At 41.6% G+C, this 16,908-nt stretch overlaps 1 protein-coding gene across 4 annotated transcripts in view; it reads left to right on the top strand.

Moving 5' to 3' along the window:
• Window positions 1–75: 75 nt before the first annotated feature.
• SPATA5 (spermatogenesis associated 5) overlaps window positions 76–16,908 on the top strand; it is a 164,228-nt gene continuing 147,395 nt past the window's right edge. For all 4 annotated transcript variants that reach the window (XR_007203618.1, XM_048303595.1, XM_048303596.1 and 1 more), the window contains exons 1-9: window positions 76–228; window positions 639–763; window positions 1,299–1,456; window positions 2,635–2,693; window positions 2,886–3,503; window positions 5,593–5,722; window positions 6,361–6,417; window positions 7,118–7,241; window positions 8,518–8,773. Coding sequence is in view for 3 of the 4 variants with exons in the window: in XM_048303595.1 (XP_048159552.1) it covers window positions 96–228; window positions 639–763; window positions 1,299–1,456; window positions 2,635–2,693; window positions 2,886–3,503; window positions 5,593–5,722; window positions 6,361–6,417; window positions 7,118–7,241; window positions 8,518–8,773 (1,660 nt within the window). In the remaining variant the exon portion in view is untranslated. The remainder of the gene's footprint in view (window positions 229–638; window positions 764–1,298; window positions 1,457–2,634; window positions 2,694–2,885; window positions 3,504–5,592; window positions 5,723–6,360; window positions 6,418–7,117; window positions 7,242–8,517; window positions 8,774–16,908) is intronic.

The following is a 16,908-nucleotide window of genomic DNA, read 5'->3' as shown; positions in this document are numbered from 1 at the left end:
GCCCCGCCATGGCGCTGAGCGGGGCGGGGAGCGGCCGCCCGCGGGGCGGTGCCAACCTCTGCGCCGGAACCACTCTGCGGCGGCCGTGGGCCAGCATGTCCGCCTCCTCTGCCAGAAGGAAGAGTAAGGGGCGCTCGGCCGCGGGTGGCGGCTCCTCGCGGGATGGTCCCCTCGAAGCTGCCGCGGGCGGGCCGCTGGCGCTGCGCGTCACCGACGCCGTGGAGGCAGGTACGGGGTACGGGTGGCGGGAACGGGCAGCCCCAGCCCCGCTGCCTCAGCCGGCGCACTGAGGGCGCCTCCTTTGAATCTGAGTCCCTGCCCAGCAGCGCTCCCGGCGCCTCACGAAGGCGGGACCGGGGGGTCTCTCAGTCCAAGGCCCCATGAAACCTACTCTTATTCCCGTGGAAGGGTGCCGGCGGTAGCTAAATCGCAGTGAAAGGGGCAGTACCGAGCAGCGTGGGACCAGCGGTGTTCCCAGCCCCGCCGGCAGCCCCTCACGGGGGTCCGCGCGCTCCCCTCAGGGCAGGCGCCGTGACGGCTGCGAGGTTGTGCTTCCCGGGGAGCACGGGAAACGCCGGACTTACTGACAGGAAGGGGAGAAAAAATGATTTTTTTTTCTTTCCTCCCGAAAACTTCAGGAGATGACAAAGTCCCGAAGATGCTGCGCAGAGCGCTGGCGCAGCTGTCGCTGAGCAGCATGAAATCTGCGGATCTCTGCATAGGGCGGCCGGCCCTGCTCACCTCTGCTGAAGGGCGGCAGGAGGTGAGATCCTTTCTTGTCCCTTTAGGTGCTTTTCTCGTGTTATCAGCGTGTTCCTGTTGTATTCAATAGAACCAGCATGGATCATGCATTGAGAAAGATGGTGAATATGCTCTTCTATGTTTTCTACACTGTAGTTGCATCTGTATTCTCAGTATTGGAAAAAATCCATGCAGCTGCTTTTTTTTTTTCGATAAATTTATAAGTCATATGTGAATATATGGGTTCTATATTTACTCATCTTTTTTCATGGATTTGTAGTATTTTCTAGTCAGCACAGTGTATGCTTTTGAGTCATCTTCAGATTGTGTAGAGAGTCCTGGTGAAATTCTTTTATCACTTTTATAGGCAAAATATAACCCCTTCCATCTTGAAAAGTGTTGTGGATCATATCTTAAGAGCTTGATGCTACTTGTGTCTTGCTCAGTGGAACCAGGTTTTAACCTAATCTTGCATATTAAAGCATTGTTTACCTTGACTGGAAATGGGAGGAGCAAAACCTCAACTGACAGGTATTGGCTTTGAAAACTCTTCCTAGGTCTGTACTGCTTGGCCCACCACAGGCTTTCCAGGGGGGAGAATTGGGCTGGATGAAACCACACAGAAGAGCCTGAAAGTAAATCCAGGTGACACTGTCACTGTGCAGCCTGTGACTGGTGCCGTCATCCAGGCAGAGGAAGTCAGTGTAAAGTTGAGGTATGGAACTTGTTACAGCCCTGTTGAAGTTTTTATTCATCCACTTCCCTTCATTCTCTTGTCATGTCACAGAGTGGGCATTTGGATTATTGCAGAGTCTGATTATAGTTATGTCCTAAATAAAGTTACTTTACAGTTATTTTTGAAAGTGTCCTAGCACTTATATTTTTATAAATTAACATCACAGTTCCCAGGCAGTCAGTTGCAGAATTTTTTTCCGTGAAGAAATTCCTCCTGATGTCCAGAGAACCATAGTTTCATGTAAGAAGTAAGAACATAATTTACTGAAAGAATAAATTGAAGTCCCATTGTTCAAGTACTGCCTAAGTTTCTAGATGCTTTACAGGTGTAGTTCATTCTCTGCCAATTAACACCTCTGGGTAGTGCTTGCATGCATAATTTAGCTTTTTCTTCCAGTTAAAAGAATCAATCCCTAACTTCAGGCCCCAGCAGCATATTTGAGTATGTGTTTACTCATCAGGAAAGGCTATGATATTTTAAGAGCTCCTCTAAATTAACTGAATACACCTGTTTTCCACAGAGTTGCTTTCTTGTTGGTTAAAATCAGGAAACAGGCTTTGATTTGCAGGCTTAGGGCTCCCCCCGTTGTTCACGCTTTGAGTTGCAGCAGCTGCATCTGCTTTAAATGCCTTTGGTGTGGTGCTTTTCAACGTACAGGTGTGAGTGCTTACAAAAATTGGGGACTTACATCTGCAAAAGGGATGAAGCGAGTCTAATCTGAGAACCAGTTACATAAACGACTAGAAAACGCTTTGTGGGGAAAACTTGTGTTTTGATAGTGGATATGCAAGTGCTCAAGGCACTGTTTTAATCAACAGAAGTCGTGTATGTGTGTTTGCAAGGCTGAAAGAGGCCTGCCTGATCTAAATTCTTCTCAATTCAGTGCACGTAGCAGTGATTATCCTGCCTGGTGAGATGAAAAGCCTGCATTGCGTGTTTGTAATTCTAAGAAATGATAAATGTAACTTGGGATTTTGTTAATTTCAGCATTTTGTTTGACAAAAGTAGCCCCAGATTACATAGATACACTTCTTGTATTACTATGTGTCTAATATCTTCGGGGTTAAGTCCATATGATATGAAGACTGCGAAGTGCTGTGGACTCTGGTTTGGTTTTTAAGTGCTCGGAAAACCAACTTTTTCCCTTCCTGCCACAGGGACAAAGATGCCACCGTTAATGCTGAGGAAATGTCTGTGTGCCTGCTGAGGAACCTTGGTATGAGTTTTGCTGCTTCTCTTTTGAGAATTTTTGTAGTAAATCATCAAGTTCTGGATACAAGAGCAAACATTTTCCCTTTGTGTTCTTAATCAGGGGCTTATGGCAAAATGGGGGATGTTACTTTATTCACACTTTGTAGATTGAAATGTTGTCATCTTTGTCTTTTTTTCTTCTTTTGTCTTCTCATAGATGGGAAAATAGTCCTACCAGGAAACCTTTTGGCTTTCACTTACTATGGCAAACTTTGCAACATTGTGGTGATGAAAGTGAAGGGGAGTGATGGTGCAGAGCTGATTGCACAGGGCAGTGCCATTCCCGGTGATTCCAATGAGCCAGACCTTGAGAGATCTGATTTGGAGAGCAGTGCCTTAGATTTGTCCTTACAGCTCGGCAGGATGGACATCGGTGATAGTCCAGGGGTTGCCTCCATGAGCACCCCGAGCAAAGCTGTGGATCCAGGCTCACCAGTCGCACCCAGTGGTCCAGACTCTGGGCAGGGAGACAAAACTTTCAGCACGGGAGATGGTGCAGACCTCATCCAGGATCTGGAGGTGGCTGGGAAAGCCAGCGCTGAGGGACTCCCACTAACTGGCAAAATTGGAGCAATGAGCAATACAGATTGTTTTTACTTCATTTCTTCAAGAACTAAAATCAATTTTATAGAACCAAGGACCAGTGTAGCAGAGGATGGCGAGTGTGAGTCCCGGGTCACCTATGACATGATAGGAGGCTTAAGTGGCCAGCTCAGAACTATTAGAGAAACTGTTGAACTGCCCTTGAAGCAACCTGAATTGTTCAAGAGTTACGGTATGATGCCTGAGAAATGGCTTTCTTCATTAACTTTCTTTTATAACGTGACTTTTTTTTTTTTTTTAAACACTAATTGCTCCAGGATTATGCACTTAAATGAATTTTATGTAACACTGATCTGGTAAACTTGTGTGTCCGAACAATGTCAAACTGCTTTATAATTACACTGTATGGATACTGTGAAGATGTTATGGCTAGCCTATGTGAAAAAGAGTTGATCAGGGAAGAAATATGTGTCTGTACTGAAATTCCAGCATGCATGAGCAGAATTTGTAGCACATAGGAAAGACTTCTGTACTTGGACATTTGGAAGGTGCAATTGTTTGTGTTGTCCTAAAAATTTGTGTTGGTAGAGTCAGTTAATCATATCCTTTAAATGGAGAAGAACTCAGATTAATTCTTCTGCTATTTTTATCCCTGTGTGTTCCTGCAAATTTTAAGGAGGTCTTTGAGGCTTTTTACTCAAACTGCTGAGTGTGTTTAGTATGGAATTACAGGGCGGAAAACCAAAAACAATTACTGTTGCCATACATAAAGTTATAGCTAATATATATGAAAACTTAAAGGATATTTGCGACTCTGTGCTGTGTATTTATCACAAAGGGCTGTGTACCTTGTTTAGGTGTGCATTACTGTGAGACAGGGCCTTTTAGCTATAAATATTTCTTTAATACCATGTCTTGGAGGCCTTTTATTTCTCTCTGTGACCTCTTCCCCCACACGTGCTTCAGAGAGGAGGTGATTTCAGCTGGGACAGTTTCTATAGCACACAGGTGGCTGTTTCCTGGCCATGATCCACAGGTGTCAGTGGGGTGGTGTGAGGCATCCACGAGCAGTCCAGCTCATTTGGTCCAACCCCAGCATCACCACATGGTTTTGTGGCAGGCGAGTTTGCTTCATCATGAGTGGTCTTCATACCTAGTCCCTAAAGCTTAAGCAGATTCTCTACTAATTACATGATGGCTGATGATGTTTTCTCAGGAGTTACAAACCTTTAGCCCCTCTCCAAACGTTGGGAGTCCTTGTCTGCTCACGGGCGGCAAGGCTGGAGCTGAGGTGAGCCTGTGGTTCCACAGCCCCGTGTCTTGCCAGTGCCAGAAACGCCACAGGAGGGAGCAGCATGTGCTTTAATGTGCTGGTGAGGGAACCTGTCTGTAGAGATGCTTTTCACTTTATCCTTTGTCAGTCAGCAGATAATTTTTTTCTCTTTTCCAGTGTATTAGTTTCTAAGGTTCAGGCTTGTGGCTTGCCCGTAAGGCATCATTCCCTGATTCTCAGTCCCACCTGATATTTCTTTGGTTATGTTTCACCAATATCTTACGTGCTGGGGTCAGGCCTTTGTCAAATATTTGTGTCTGCTTTTTGCTTTCTAATTTTTCAACTTCTGTTTTTGGCTTTTGTGCCAGTTTAATTTGGCTTTGCTGGTCTGAAACTATTTTTGGTGGGCTCTTTACCTGGGATCATAATAGTGTTTCTTGCAGTTTACCTGTAATTTCCATCCAGCTTCAACTGTACACAGCAGTACCTTGTTCTTCCAAAGTCTCTTATGTTCTGTCTCTTTGGCTCTTAACATGTGCCATTAAATAGGCAAATTCACCCTTTTAATGTGTTTTTTCATCATCTTGCAAGCATTCTTAAATCAAGCCTCACAGTATTTCTAGAACTTTCTGGAGTGTTGAAGAGAAGTGGTTTTCTGATGTGGGAAATTTGATATAATGACACTGTAAGAGTCATGAATAGCTTAAAGTGTATTCATGGATGTTAGGTACTCAGTCTAGCAATTTTTTTGAGAACACATGGGGAAGATTTATAATGAACTACTGAAAAATATAATGAATTAAACAGGTGCTTTTTAAATAGAGTCTTTTGGACATTGAAAAATTGGATGGATGTCCCATTTAAGAGTGATCTTTTCCCTGGAAGCCCACAATTTCATCATAATGGCATGTCTGTTACAGGAATTAATGCTGAGGTCAAGTCATTATTGGTAATAATGGGGACAGTGAAATGTGCAAATGCAGGCTGAGTCTGGCATTTATCACCAGTAACTTCCTTTCTCTGTTTGTCTGCATGTGCTTATCCAAAGGGATCCCTCCTCCTCGAGGAGTGCTGCTCTATGGCCCTCCAGGAACTGGGAAGACCATGATTGCCAAGGCCATCGCAAACGAGGTCGGCGCTCACGTTACTGTTATTAATGGCCCTGAAATAATAAGCAAGTAAGTCCATCCTCTTTATGTTCATAAATTCTGTATATGTAGTAGCCCAAAATATGCCCTGGCATCTATCCATTGTGGAGAGATGTAGTATTTGCTATGGGTTATCTGCCCAAAAGAGTCAAAAACAAATGGGGAAGGATTCTCTCAAGTAGGGCTTGTGTTTCTCATATTAAAAGAGGTTTATTGGACTTGGCCAGGAAATTTGTGTAAGGCATGGACTGAATTAAAGAGGGGATTAAAACTGCATCTGCAGTTGCATGTAGGTTTGTTCTGCAACAAGAAGAGGAACTTGTCAGGGCATATTTGCAATTAAGGTGATACTGCATAGACTGATGCATCCAGAGAAGTAATTTTTTGTTGTTCTTCAAAAATGTAAATAAAATTGTTTCTCACACAGAAGAGAAGCAGTTCTCTTTAATTTGTTTTCTAGTTACTAGATGATTCTAACTTTGTCTGTGCCCCATTTCACCTTAGTTTCCTGTCCTTGTGGAAATAAAGATTACTGTAGATTTGCCTGGACTTCAGGTCTTTAAAAGTGTGCGCTACGGCTTTTTGTGACTCATGAGCAGTAATTTTCCAAGTTGTCTGGAAAAGACAGAAACCCCATGTTTTTTATTAAAATATTTTAATTCTCACAGGTTTTATGGGGAGTCTGAGTCGCGGTTACGTCAGATATTCGCTGAGGCTTCTCTCCGGTACGTTCCTTTGGAGAATTTTATCTGTGGTATCAGTTCCAGCCTTAATGTTTTTAAAAGAAAAATATTTGCAAGAATCTTTGAATTGTGCCTTTTTTCATCCAGTGGTTTTTAAAAGGAAATAAATTTGTTTATGTAGAGCTTAGCTAGGAGGAAAGCAGTGAAACTCTAGGATGCCTGTTAATCCTTTTGGATACTGCCCTTTTTTAAGGGTATGTTAGGGATGGTGCCAGATCGTTCGACCTGTGTTGTTAGTGCATCGCGTGCTTGTTTCAACAGATGGAAGCATGAGCCAGAGTTTCACCTGGATCCAGATTTTCCTCTCTAGTTTCTGAAGGCCAGCTCCAAATGGATTAGTGTTGGTACTGGATATAGCATGCCTCTGGTGGTATCTTGCCCAAGTTTATTAGATCTGGCTAAGGCAGGCTTTAGACTTCCATGTGGTTGGTGTTCATAGTACATTAGCAAAAGACTATGGCATACTGAAGGGATTAGTTGTCTAATATATTATTCATTTTAGTTTTCTCTTTGAGTAACACTGTATTCAGGACTGAAACTTCCAGTTACCTAAAGGAGTGGGATGCTTGTTAGTTTTTGTAGGAACTGGACATTTTCCGTGAACAGCTTTGCTCTGCTTGAGTGCTTTAAATCTTCCCAAGCACCTTAACTTCTTTTTTCCCTTTATTTTTTTTCCCTCCAGTTGCCCCTCAATTATATTTATAGATGAGTTGGATGCACTCTGTCCAAAGAGAGAAGGGGCTCAGAATGAAGTGGAAAAGAGAGTTGTTGCTTCATTGCTGACATTAATGGATGGCATTGGCTCAGTAAGTCAACTCTATTGAGGCAAATAATGTGCACGGGCAATCGCTGAACAAAATAGTATTTCTTCTACAGGGGGAGCCAATATTAGATGTATCACTTGTGGGGAAAGAAGACAGGTGAGACTTTATAGAGTAATCTAATGCTTTTTTGGATGCTAAGCAGAGGATGTAGGAGAGGAACGATAACTGTGAGTTTAAAAGAAAGTAGGTTTCTTCCATTCACTGCCTTTCCTTTGCCTTCTCTCCCTCTTGTAGTTTTGGAGATCAAACTGAAATTTCAGTGATAGCCCATCACTGAACTAAACCAGGTATTATTAATTGCTCTGAAGTCAAAGTCATCCAAATACTTCTGGTCATATGTAGGCTGCATGATTAAAGGCAACAGCAACTATTTCAAGATTGCCAGAGCAGTATGTAGGGCATAAACAAAAGCCTAATAAAGAAACAGTAAGTTTAATTGACTTGAGTAAATTATGGATTAAGCACATAAAGTTTGGCAATCTCTCATCTATTATTTTATGATTATTAGCAGGAAAGATGAAAGAACTCAGTCCAGATTATGAAAATAAATTTCTTCTGTTTATATAATCTGCAAGTTTCTCATTATTTCCCTGCATGGCAATTTGAGTTGCCCAGTCTGGAATTGTTCACAGGCAGAACATATTTTCTGGTGGCAAAGGCTAATGGATATTCTTCCTGGGAAAAGTGCTTCATTCACAAAAAGAGTATGACATTACAAGAGACCTCCTAGCTGATCCTGCCCCGCTGTAAAAGTGAAAAAGCAGAGCTTGAGGAAATTGATTAGGATTTTTGACCTTGCTTTTCCTACTGGACCTACAGGAAGCTTTATAACCTCCTGTCTTTGCTGGGTTTGATACCTGAACTGATTTGTTTCCCAGCCTTGTTTATTTCAAGGTCTGCTAATACCATTCTGTTCTTGTGCCAGCGCTGCATTTTAGCTTAAACACTTATTTTTCTCTCCTTGGTTCTTACTTTCTGATTCAGGAAAGCAGGTTATTGGGGATTAAAGTGGGAGTGTCTCTTGTACTATCTGTACATGCATGTAGCCTGTAGGATTGCTAAATTGCAGTTGGGGATGGGTTGGTTGGGTTCACTTTTGGCGTACGTATTCTGAAAAGCTTGTTTTATTCCTTTAGAGCCAGCACTAGGATTTTAGTGTGCGTAATAGCTGGAAAAGTAAGCAAGAAGTATGTTTATAAGCTGTGTGACACTTAATTGTATTTTTAAAATAGTATCTTGCACTGTTTGATGCCTCCAGGAAGGCAGTGAAGGGCAGCTGTTGGTCCTTGGGGCCACCAACCGCCCTCATGCCCTGGATGCAGCACTGCGCAGGCCAGGGCGTTTCGATAAGGAGATAGAAATCGGAATTCCCAATGCCCAGGACCGTCTGGACATACTCCTGAAGCTTCTCAAGAAGGTTCCCCATTCGCTCACAGCAGAGCAGTTGGCACAGCTGGCTGACAGTGCACATGGTTATGTGGGTGCAGACTTGGCAGCCTTGTGCAAGGAAGCAGGTAAGACTTTGTTTATCTTATTTAGGGTATTACTTTACTGTTAATGTCTTTATTAAGGGAAAAAAAAAATCCACAGTCTGTACTAATGGCTTTTGAAAAAACAAGGTTTTATTAATTTTTGTGTCAAAGACAAGACAGCCAGGTATGAGATCTGAGGAACACCAGTCTACTGCTGGGCAGATCAGAAAAATTCTTTGAATATTAATAACTTTTAAAATCCAGTGTTACTATCAATAACCCTGGGGAATCCCCTATGCCATTTTTAGGATATTAGACAGCTTGCTCTCTCTCAGTAAACCAATGGTTTTGGGAGTTAGCTAACATCCCGAAGAGTTTTTCTACTCTCTAGCCTTGCACACAAAAATCCTAAGTCACTCTGGCTGCACAGCTTGCCCTGCAGGTCTGTGTTTCCAGGATGTGGAAGCTGTGTGCCTCAGTGGTGTTTCTTGTGTCTCCCTTCCATATTTTGTGCCCGTATTCCATTTCCTGCAGGTGAGGAGCTCCTTGCAGGGGCGAGGGTGCTGTGTGCACCTGGCTCAGATTGTGCAGCAGAGCTGAGAGAGCTGCAGAGCACACCCTGAGCCAGGGGCTGGAACGTGGCCCTTGGCCTTGGGAACGGGCATAGCCCTGAAGAATTATCCATGCATCATGCAGCCAGGGTTCACTATGTTCCAGGGAATGCTTCAGCATGAGTTCACTTCTGTTTTCATTGGATGAAATTTTGCAAGTACGCTCTATCAGTTCCTAGGTTTTGCTAGAATGCGTCTGCACTGTTTTAAGTGTTGGAGCTTAAATCTGCCCATGAGCAGCCCTGTAAAACAGCCGAGTCAAAATATGACTCTCCAGCTCTGCTTATGCCTATTTGCTCCCTTGTGGTTCACAAGCAAGTTTGCTGCGTGCGCTGGTTACTTTTATTTCCTTTGGCACTGGGACAGCTTCCTCTGGCAGTGGCACAGAGCATGGATAATTCTTGCATTGGAATTGACTGCGAAGATGACAGATGTTTTATTAGGGGTGATGGCACCTGGAACAGCAAGGATTTTACTTGCCAGCTTCCAGAATTTTTGAGGGATAGTTCTCAAATATGAATTTTTGGAGTTTTTATGGATCAAGAAGAAAAGAAATACATGAACACAATTTGTTTTACAGTGCTCTTCTCTCGGCTTCAGTTGTGTTTTAAGCTCTGTTTTAAATTAGAAAACATTATTATTTTTTCCTGCTTATATATATTTGTTTAAAAAAAGATAAACTCCCTTTTTATTTTCCTTCCCCTGTGTTTTTGGAAGCCTGTCAGTCTGCTTGTGTCTCAGTACTTGCATAGTAAACACTTAACTAATGTAATCTAAAGTTCTCAGTGAGAAGTGTTGTGGTTTCAATTCCAAACATGACCCAGCTGAGGCTTTACTCGTGCATGCGCAGGTGGATTCTGGACACTTCATAATCCAGCTGTAAATAGATTATATTTACCCACTTCATGAGGACCTCTTAGAAAATAAATTTGGAATGTTGTGCAGGTTGAACACTTATGTAGGTAAAAAACTTTGGGCATCTACCTGTGGCTGATTGCAGGACATGGTGTTATCCGGGAGCTTTGCATCCAAAGCCAGTGGTGGGAATGAGGGAAGGAGGATATCTTCTTCCTATTGCTCTTCTCTGCTCAAGTTTGACTCCATGCTGTTAAATTTCCCTGTCGTTTGTTAACGCGGGGTGACCTCTGCTGGGGAAAATACAGTCCAGCGCCCTTAACTCCTTGCAGGCCACGTGAATTTTTCCTCTTGAAGAAGTTGCAGAAGCATGAGTCAGTCGAGCTATTACATAAACTGAAGTTAAGTTGCTCATCATTAAGGAACGTTCTTAGTTGGAGTCTAGTTTTTTTTCCAATTAAGCTTTTTATCTGTTTTTTATATTGCATTTTCAACACCTGGTAAAATATTACTGCTTTCACTGGAGTTAAACTTAGCAAAGGCTTTTATAATCTACTATTTCTTCTCAGTAGAGCAAGATTCCTTCATATGGAAAATTTTCCAGTGTTTTGTCTAGTTTTTTGTGTTGTTCCAAGATGCATGGCCTTCTATTGCTTCACTTCAGAAACTCTGCTGTGGGCCAAGCTAGCTTGCTGCCCAGGAATGCTCTCTGATATTCAGCCTAAGTTTTCCTTGTTTAGTTTTATCCCATTATTTCTATTTACATCCTTGTAGAACACGTTTGCTCTCCCTCCTTAGTGTTTACACCCTTCAGATATCTCTAGGCTGGTCTCATGTCCCCTACCTCCTCATTCATTACTGGACCAAACGATAAATATTTAGCTCTTTTAATCTTTTCTCATAAATAAGTTCTTCCTGCCTTCCGAGAAATTGTGTTGATTTTCTCTGAACTGCCTCCAGTTTGTCAATAACCTTTTTGGTGATGTAGGGCTTAGGATTGAACATATTTCATATATATGTCTATATCACAGCATAAAACATGGTATAAACATATAGTTAATGTGACTAATGCACATTTCTAAATATCCAAAATGCTTTGTATTTAGGCACTGTCTGAGTTAAGAATTCTTTCACAAATTTCAAGGTTATTTGTGCCACATTCAGACTTGATGTGTGTCTAAGTACAGGTGAAATGTGGAAACTAGCTTAGAAGAAGGATTTCAGAACTCAGGAATACATGTTCAGTTTTTGGCACAGGATTACTGTTGCTTGCTGACTGTATTTCTGTTGTGGTCTGTGGGAGACTCTCAAGTCCTGCATACCCCATTTATATCCTTGGGTTTGTGGCTGGAGAGACTGAAAGATTGCAAGCTAAATATGTTTATATTCTTAATACAAAGTTTAGATCATTTTCCAGAGGACTCATCTTTCCTTATCTTTCTACTTCAACTCTGTTTTTTTAACACATATATTGTGTATATACTGCTTATATAAACCAAGGGTGTAGTAATTAATGTAACATGGTAAATGTAGTATTTGTAGGGCTTTTGCATCTCTAGTTAGGTTTCCTGAGATACTTCATTGTAAAAGCTTTGATGTTTGCCTTCTATATAATTCTGAAGACCATTTGTTAATGAAAAGTAAATAACCATTATAGAATTAAACATATTCCATCTGGTTTTTTGGCAGAAGTTGTTTGTTTTCCAATGCAGGATTTGCTTAGTGGTACTGCTGCGGTCAGACAGGCAAGTTTAGTGTTCTGTTCAGCAACTCTGCATTTTCACGGGAATTTTGAAGAAGTTTTGGGGCCTGTAATGTCCATTTTGTGCTGAATGTTTCCAGGCCCCCGTGTCTATGGTGTGTACAGAATTGTGGTGTGGTGTATGCAGGGATGGGCAGGTAGAGGAAAAGTGGACAAGAGACTTGGAGAATCCGTGCAGTGGGAGCTGGACTTTCCCAAACAGGGCATTATGGCCAAAACCTGTGGCACCTTTATATGGAGATGTGCTTATAATAATCAACTAAGAGTGTTTTTATTTTATCTGCTGAATTTTTAAAGTATTAGTGGATTTTTCTCCTTTTCCTCTACTGAAGATACAGTTCTAGCCTCTCAAAAAATGAAACCACAAAACTGTGATTTTTATAGGATATCTACATGTCCAAGGTTACAGTATCTGTAGTGACTGCACTGGAGATATTAAGATTTGCTGTGATTTCCACAATTAGCTGATGCTTTCACGAAGTTAACAGCCAAGTGTGGAAAACCTGCAGATTTCATGTTAGGCACTGGGCCACATCCCATGGACATCAACTTGCAGTGTGCTACTCTTGGTAGACTCCTGAGGACTTGGGTACCATCCAAGGGATTCACACACAGAGAATTCTTGACAAGAAAAGGGCTTAGTTATGTGTGTAGCTGAGAAAGTCATATTCTTCAGGCTGGAAGAGGTCTACTGTATCCTAAATTATTTAGTAGACTGGTTTTAGTGTGAACAGCTGCCTTCTGAATTATTTTATCTCAAGCAGAGGAGTGTATAGGAGATAGACTGCCATATCCTTGCATGTAATGTCAGTGTTTGTATGCCCTTGAGATCTTGTTGCTTCTCCTTTATTTAATTTGCCACGTGGTCTTTTATTAATTCCCCAAAAAATTTATAATGGTTTTAATTTATTGACAAAGATAAGCACTGTACTTCTTTTTAAAAAAAACCAAAACATATGAAATGTTAATTATGTAGCAGGGACATGAATGGTATAAACTGTACTGAATGTTAGAAGATGCTTAGCAACAAAGGTTTCCAAATATAGCAATTTATTATAAACTTATCCTTCTATGGCTGCCTGTAGCATTTCAAGAGGGTGAATATAAATATAGCTTGATTTCTTCAAGGAGTGGGCTCAGTCATATTGTTTACAGAGAAAGGAAGTATTTGCTTTGTGACTCTTAGAATTTATCTTGAACATCCTTGTTCATTACACATCATTTCAGTGTGCTGATATAAAACACTTGGGCTGTGATAAGATAGCATCATGAGGAGAGGAAGAACAAATGGCTTTGTTTAAATAGTGGTCTTTCTGGCAAGAACATTGATTTGCTTCCAGTAAGGATGCTGCAACCACTGAGACTTTGAGACTTCTGTAAAAGAGGCACTGGTGGCTTTGTTTTGCATCAGAAGTTTTTAAATTGCCTGGAAAAGGTATCACCCTGCTTAGCCTTTAGGATTAGAATGGTTTACTGGTTTAAGATGTCTGTTACAAAAAAAAAAAAAATCGTAGAGAAATAAGGGATTAAGATGCATCTTTGACCAGAATGAGTCAGCATGACTCTCCTGAATCTGTGAAGCCACTTGCATAGGCATGTCATAATGGTCTGTTGTCTTGTTCTCATAATTTTGAGACCTGTTGTTTGGAGATCTTATTGTCTGTGCTGTTCATTTGCCCCTTTAATTACCCCTGCATTCTGATGAATAATACAGGATGGAGAGGCTTTATGCTGCTTAATCTATAGCTCTGTATATTGATTTTATGTGGATAGCAGATCTGTAAAGGTGTAATTTATTTAGGAGGATACTGTACCTGGCTTTTTGTTGGAGCTGAGAAACTTCCTGCTGTATCTTCTACACCCTGAAACAGAATTTCTGCAATCCCCTTGCATTAAAAGTAAGAATTAAAAACCAATAATAACTGAAGGACTGTCTCTTAGAATTTTTCTGTTTTTCCCTGTAATTGACAGGGAAGTGAATTCCCCTGAAGCCCAGGAATGTCTCTTTGTTAGACCTATGTAGTTTCCCCCCAGCTCCTGCAGTTGTGGTAGCCTGGCCACCTGCAGGAAACATGAGCCGTGTGGGCTAATGTGATTAACAGTGAGGCTCTGTGCACCCCGAGGAGCAGCCCCTGACTGCTCTTTCAACCAGACAAACGCTGCCTTCAATCCGTGCCTTCCCAGCCTCCTATCTCCAATCGAGCTCTTCCTTTCAGCTCAGGCACAGTCCTGATGAAACAGCCCAGTGTTAGGGCATCAAGAATATCCCTCCTTTCTTTAAGCCATAAAAATTCAGTCTGAACCTTTCCCAGCACGGTCTGCACCCGGGTTCTACTGGGGGTGTGCAACAAATGTGGATATTTTTTTTGGATTGTAATCCTAAATGTAGCAATGTGGGTTTGAGACACTGTTGAAAATGCAGATTTTGACAGAGGCAGTTGATGACCAAGGCAATGGGCTTGTTTGTTTCGCAGGGTGGTTTTGCTTTGCTTTCAAATTAACTGACTGCAGTTACAGATTTGAAAGGGGAAGCGCTGCTTGACACGCTGTAATTATTTTATTCCCTTATGGAAAGTGACTGAAAATACCATGTCTGTGTTGTTACTTATTTATTAGTAGCAGGGACAAATATTGAAGCTATGCTGTTGCAAACAGTCCGCTATTGCATTGTCTAACTAAGTACTGGTTCCCATGTGACACTCAAAATGAGGTGGGAAAGGCTGCTTGCCTTTTTGTGAAAAGGTCATGTAGAAGATGTGGGAGTTTGGGGAATATTAATAACATATCTAGTCAGATGGTCAATACAAAAAAAAAATGTGTTATGAAATTTTTGCAGAAAGGACAGAATATTGGATTTTGAAATACACTGAAAAGCACAGACATAATACAAAAGTAAAGCTACAAATGAATTTTTGGACTGGGACAACTGAGTTTTCTGACTTTGTGTTCCATCATTCTAATTTATGGTATAAGGAGAGCAAGAAACTCCAATCCCCATCTTCAGTGTCCGTGAGTTTTAAGTTAATGCTGCATTCTGTGCTGTTGAAGTTGGGTCCGTGAAGCAGAGGGTGTTTCTAAACCAAAGCAATTGGCTGAGCAGCTTGGCAGTAAATGGGCCCTTGCTTGCACACACACATAGCAAAGCAGTGTGGCTTTTTTGGCCTCTGATTGGAACACGTGTTTTGGGATTGCTTCTTCGAGCAGCAGCTCAGAGTGGTGGCTTTTGTGCAGAAGTGGCTACATGTGGCTGCTGCCTCTCTGAAGCAATGCTGGTGCATGTTGTGTTGGTTTTTGGAGTTATTTTTTTCTTGTAGAAAGTCTTTGCCCATTTTTTTTGTTTGTTTTCTCATGGTACTTGATTTTTGTTTTTGCATGAGGAACATTGCACTGACTGCAGTCAGGGCATGTGAACTTTTGGTTTTCATCATAACTCATTTTAAGTGTGTGTTTATCCAAAACTTGCAGCTAATTGGATGATGGGATTGCTGACTTCATGCACACAGTTGTGGGTTGAGTACTTAATAATCTGTTTAAAGCACATCCCATTCTGTCTGCTGATATTTATATAAGCAGGAAATAAGGATTATTTTTCAGAACAGTTGATCAATAACTGTAGCTAATACTTTAAATGAACCTTCTTGGCTGATAAGGCACCGTGTTCTTGCTTCTGCAGCTTGAGTGGTATGGAAGAAATTATACTACTCATGTGTGGCAATGGAGTTAGCAGTAGGCATTTGTACGTAGAATGATTAGCTACTATTGGGGGACAGAGCTTAAAGGTTTTCAGGCAGAGTTTTTATAAGTCTCCTGACTTCAATTTTTAGCTGTATCCCTTGCCAACATTCCTAATTACAATTAGACTGGGCATTTAGCCACTCTCTCTTTTGCTTCTTGTCTTTCTGCCCTTGCTGCTCTGGTAGCCTAGCAGTCCTTGTTTTTCTCCTCACGCATGTGTGACCACCCTTAGTGTAGGTACAGTTATGTCTGGGAGCAGGCTCGGAACAGGCAGTCTGGTATTCCTTATTTCCCTCTGTTGTCACGGTGTTGGGATAAATGACGTGTGCACTTGATCTGTGAATAAACTGTTTCCTCTACGAAAGAAGTTCTGAAAATGTAGTTCTTCCTTCCTTCCTCCCTTCCTTCCCCTCCCATCACACCTCTCAGCAGCTTTCAGGGAGCTCCACAGACATGTTCCAGCAAATGCCAGGGCCCTTGAGGAAGGACTATAAATCATGGATATAATCCCTATAGTAGGTTAGTGCTCAGGTTAGCCCAGTGAATTTGTAATGTTATGGTTACAAGGGATTTAAGGGCATTATCTTTCCTGTGCAAACAGTGCATGAAAGTTCTTCAGGGATTTTTCCCATATAGCTCTGGCAGCTAAAGACAGATTGCAGAGTATGGTTTTGAGAGCAAAAGTCAAGGTTTATGCTTCCTGATTTTTTTTTTCCCCCAAATAAGCATGAATTTTATGTACAGGTTAAATTAAAAAAAGAAAGTTTAAAATATATTTATAAACTGACTTTAAGTTATATGAAATGCTTTTTCTGTGCATAAACCTATTAAATTTTGAAGTGTAGTATGTAAAGATCTAGAAGTAGAGGAAGATACGCCCTCCAGTGCCATAAGAAAGCTGGGATCTTACCCATCCATGCCCCTCTGTTGAGTGTTCCACTGCCAGCCAGGTGGTAGAGGATCACATTGGGTCTGACAGCTGTCACTGTCAAGGAGAAATAGTGTGTGTCTTCTGGGTTTGTCCAGAAGAATTTGGGAGGGAAATGCCAGATTAGCAGAGAAGGAAGAAACATGTCCTTATGTAAACAACTTTACAAGAAGATAATAATTTCTTTGAAGCTACTTACAAATTCTGGTATTGGGATTCTGGTAGAGTAAGTCCAGACAGGATGGATTTGCAAAAGGAATAGCTAATGGGCAGTAAAAGATGCACG

The sequence above is a fragment of the Corvus hawaiiensis genome, chromosome 5 (assembly GCF_020740725.1).
Source record: "Corvus hawaiiensis isolate bCorHaw1 chromosome 5, bCorHaw1.pri.cur, whole genome shotgun sequence".
Classification (NCBI taxonomy): domain Eukaryota; kingdom Metazoa; phylum Chordata; class Aves; order Passeriformes; family Corvidae; genus Corvus; species Corvus hawaiiensis.
The sequence above is the reverse complement of the archived record's forward strand: the minus strand, read 5'-3'. Positions and strand labels throughout refer to the sequence as shown.